The sequence below is a fragment of the Cyprinodon variegatus genome, unplaced genomic scaffold (genome assembly GCF_000732505.1).
Source record: "Cyprinodon variegatus isolate N-32 unplaced genomic scaffold, C_variegatus-1.0 Scaffold1020, whole genome shotgun sequence".
NCBI lineage: Eukaryota > Metazoa > Chordata > Actinopteri > Cyprinodontiformes > Cyprinodontidae > Cyprinodon > Cyprinodon variegatus.
This window is the reverse complement of record NW_015151473.1, coordinates 171105-174683: the sequence shown is the minus strand read 5'-3', so window position 1 is coordinate 174683 and position 3579 is coordinate 171105. Positions and strand designations below refer to the sequence as shown.

Sequence of the window (3579 nt, the reverse complement as noted above, 5' to 3'; positions counted from 1 at the left end):
GCATCAGACCAGCATCCCCAGAGTCAATAACCGTTTATCCCTTTAATATTGTATGAAAAATAAACTTTAAACTATCTCAACGGGCGTGTATCCCTTTAGTCATGTACGAAAAAACTATTTAATTACTTACTTTTTGGTGTTTTTTGAAGCTTTAATTGTTAGTCTTTTTTTGTACCTTGCTAAATTGATTCATACCCGTTGAGTTTAATTTTTCCTAAAGGGATAAATGCAAATCTGGCGTTTTGCGCTTGCATATTGACTATAGGTATGCTGGGATATGCTCATCTGACAGAACACTGGTTAAATCACCTGAAATGGTCCCTAAATGACCTCCGACCCCTCCTTGGAAAGGTCTGAGCCTCTAGTTTCCATTAGGGGGCGGGGCTAAAATGAATACCTGCTGTTGCATTACTCCCCCAGAGTTACATATTTTAGGCGGATTTTTAAATCTACTTTTATTTGTTTACACAGCTATAAAACACAAATATTTGTGAAAAAATAATTTTGAAAGATGTTTTAGAAATTTTAAAGCCCCATTTGAAAGGCGTGTGGATGAAACACCATGTGACTGTTTTTGCTATTTTTATAAATTGATAAACATCAGCTGGTGATTGTTGGGCGCTGTACCAGGCCCGCCAGGCTCAAGGGGTTAAAGAATCTTTGACTATACAATTATTAATCAATTAATTGAAAAAAATGATCATCAGATTAATCGATTGGCAAAATAATGGTTAGTTGCAGCCTAGTCTGATTGTTTTAAAGAAGGATCGGATCTGGCTTCCTGTCATTGCTCACGTTTCGTATGGTCTGTCATCTCTTCAACACGCTCTCTCAGGGTTCTGCAGTTGATGAACCTGACAGACTCGCGGCTCGCTCAGGCGGGCAACGAGAGACTGGAGCTGGCTATGCTCAGCTTCTTCGAGCAGTTCCGCAAGATCTACATCGGCGACCAGGTGCAGAAATCCTCAAAGGTGAGCGACCCCAGAAAACCCAGTGACCGCCGACTGTCTGGCGTCCACTGACACCTGCTCTCCCTCTCTAAGGCACAAACTGCTCATTCTGACCTCTGCAGATAAGTGGTGAACGTAGAGCGTGTTGGTGGTGGTTGGTAGTCGTGCCTGTTAAAAAAACAAGCCAGTTTGTCTGAATCTAGAGATCCTCACTGCAAAAAACATCTAGAAATGAGTAAAAGTGTATTCACCCTTAATTTGAGTAGGTAAATAAGATGATCTACCAATGGAAGGAGAATTTTTTTAATCCTAAAATAAGATAATTAGATGATATGCACTTGAAATAAGACAAGTTTTTTATGTTAAATGTAAATTGTTTTGTTCCATTGATAAACTCTTACTTACCTGCTCAATTCAAGAAAATAATGCAGTTATTTGAAGAAAAAATTAGATTTATTGTTTTTTGCAGTGCAGAAGGTTTTCTCAGTAAAACTGAATGATAGTCAGAAGACTTCAGGCTGAAACGGAGATTAATGCTGCATTCGCATCGCAAGCAGCAGAGGCAGCAGAAGTTGGGTTGTTTACGTCCAAAGTCAATGGTTGACGCGCATCACGGTGCAGCAAAGGGTCCCACAGGGCGTCGGAGCAGCTGAAGCAGCGCCTCACCAGCTTCTGAGCATCTGACGCGCTTCAGAACCAGCAGCTGCTGGAGTTGGAAAAATGTAAATTTTGGTGCTGGACGCGCCACATCAACCAATCAGAGAAGCTGATCTGGGAGCTGGCAGGGAGATAGACACAGCATTGCTGATGCAGAGCGCTATGATCACTCCTCTGAAACTATTTAACGCCTAAATTAAATCAAAATGTTGAAACCTGCCAGCAAAATATGTTGGCTTTTATTATGTCGGTGCCTGCAGTTTGGATTAAACGCCTTCCAGCTGCCGTGAACAGTAGTGGAAAACCGCAAAGAGGCGAGCAGGCCTGAGGCAGTCACTGCCGGTTATTTGAAGGCAGGATGGTAATCTGGATGAACTGACTGCACAGATGAAATTTTCAGGTGGACTTTCTCACAAAAAAAAACATATTAAAACTACTTTTTTAAACTACTGATCACAGCAATAACAGCTGTCATTATTACAGGCAAAGAAAGGATAGGTTAGCTCCGCCCAAAACGCATCAGCCCGACTTTTCGACCACGCAGTTACATCAGCAGATGCTTCATCTGCGCATCAGAACTAAGCTTTTACAGCATCAAAAATGAAGCACTATGCACGTTTTAGCTGCTTCTGCTGCTTACAGTCTGAAAGTAGCATAAGTCAGAATTTCAAAGACCTTCTGCAGAATTTGAGCCTCATACAATGTGACCAATCTCTCCTGCTTTAGCCCACAATGAGAAAATAAAATAGTTTAATGACCATAAATGTCTCCACGGGATCCCACCAGGCTGCTTAGGTCTGTCCTGGTGTTTACTGGAACCACTGGAGTTCTTTACAGTCTCTCCCTTCTTTCTGTAAACTGAGTGGAACAGAATGTTTTACTGGGAAAGCATCTTAAGCACAGTTTATGCTGGACACAGAAATGAGACGCTTGGACTGCCGTTTTTATCCAGTGGGACGTCTACAGCGAGCTAGCAGTACTACGCTAAATAAGGAGTTAGAAAACAGTGGTGATATTTATGGGCTAAAGCGCATGATTTCTCTAGAGGAAATCATTTGCCTGTGGGAGTGGTCTATCATTTTGTTCATGGCCGCTCACACTGAGCCTGGTTCTGCTGGAGGTTTCTTCCTTTTCAAAGGGAGTTTTTTCTCTCCACTGTCGCTACAAGCATCCTTAGTGTGAGGGATTGCTGAAGAGTCAATGAGTCGATGCAATCAACTGGTTTTCCTATAGAAATCATTTAATCAATTTGAATGTAATATCTGGTTGAACTGTAAAGTTCCTTGAGATGACATTTTTTTAATTGGCGCCATAGAAATAAACTGAATTGAATTCATATCTATGTAGTTTCAAATTTTCCTAGGACTGCGGTAAGAAATTCTGTCCCGCCGCTGTACAGCCATTTGGACCTTGCAGATGCGTGCAGCCTAAGCCAAGCTTTAAACTGACCCTTGTTCCTGAGGGAGGCCAGCAGACGTCCAGAACCTTCTCCTTAGGAAGGAAGATCTGAGCCAAACTGATCCGAGTTTCTCTGGTTTCTTTTCCAGCTTTATCGAAGATTATCAGAAGTTCTGGGGTTAAACGACGAGACGATGGTCCTCAGTGTCTTTATAGGCAAGATGTAAGCACCCTCCTCACTGCTTCCACGTTTCTGAGGATCAGTTTAGATCACTTTGACTCTAAAATGTTTCTTTCTTTCTTCCAGAATCACCAACTTGAAGTACTGGGGTCAGTGTGAACCAATCACCTCCAAAACACTCCAGCTGCTCAATGACCTCTCCTTAGGATATCCTTTCTGACTGGAAATGTGTGTTTGCTAAAGAGTTAGCCTTTTTATGCTAACGTTTATGATTGCTCCAGTGTGGTCCATGGTGGGAAGTGTGTGTTTGCTAAAGAGTTAGCCTTTTTATGCTAACTTTTATGATTGCTCCAGTGTGGTCCATGGTGGGAAGTGTGTGTTTGCTAAAGAGTT

The 3579-nt window shown here is 42.0% G+C and overlaps 1 protein-coding gene across 2 annotated transcripts in view; it reads left to right on the top strand.

Moving 5' to 3' along the window:
- Positions 1–3579, top strand: part of xpo7 (exportin 7) — a 36647-nt gene that overhangs the window by 24451 nt on the left and 8617 nt on the right. The window contains exons 14-16 of one of the 2 annotated variants that reach the window (XM_015399510.1): positions 836–971; positions 3155–3228; positions 3313–3393. In XM_015399510.1, coding sequence (XP_015254996.1) covers positions 836–971; positions 3155–3228; positions 3313–3393 — 291 coding nt within the window. Of the gene's footprint in view, positions 1–835; positions 972–3154; positions 3229–3312; positions 3398–3579 lie in introns of both variants that reach the window. The other variant, XM_015399509.1, reaches the window with a different exon arrangement.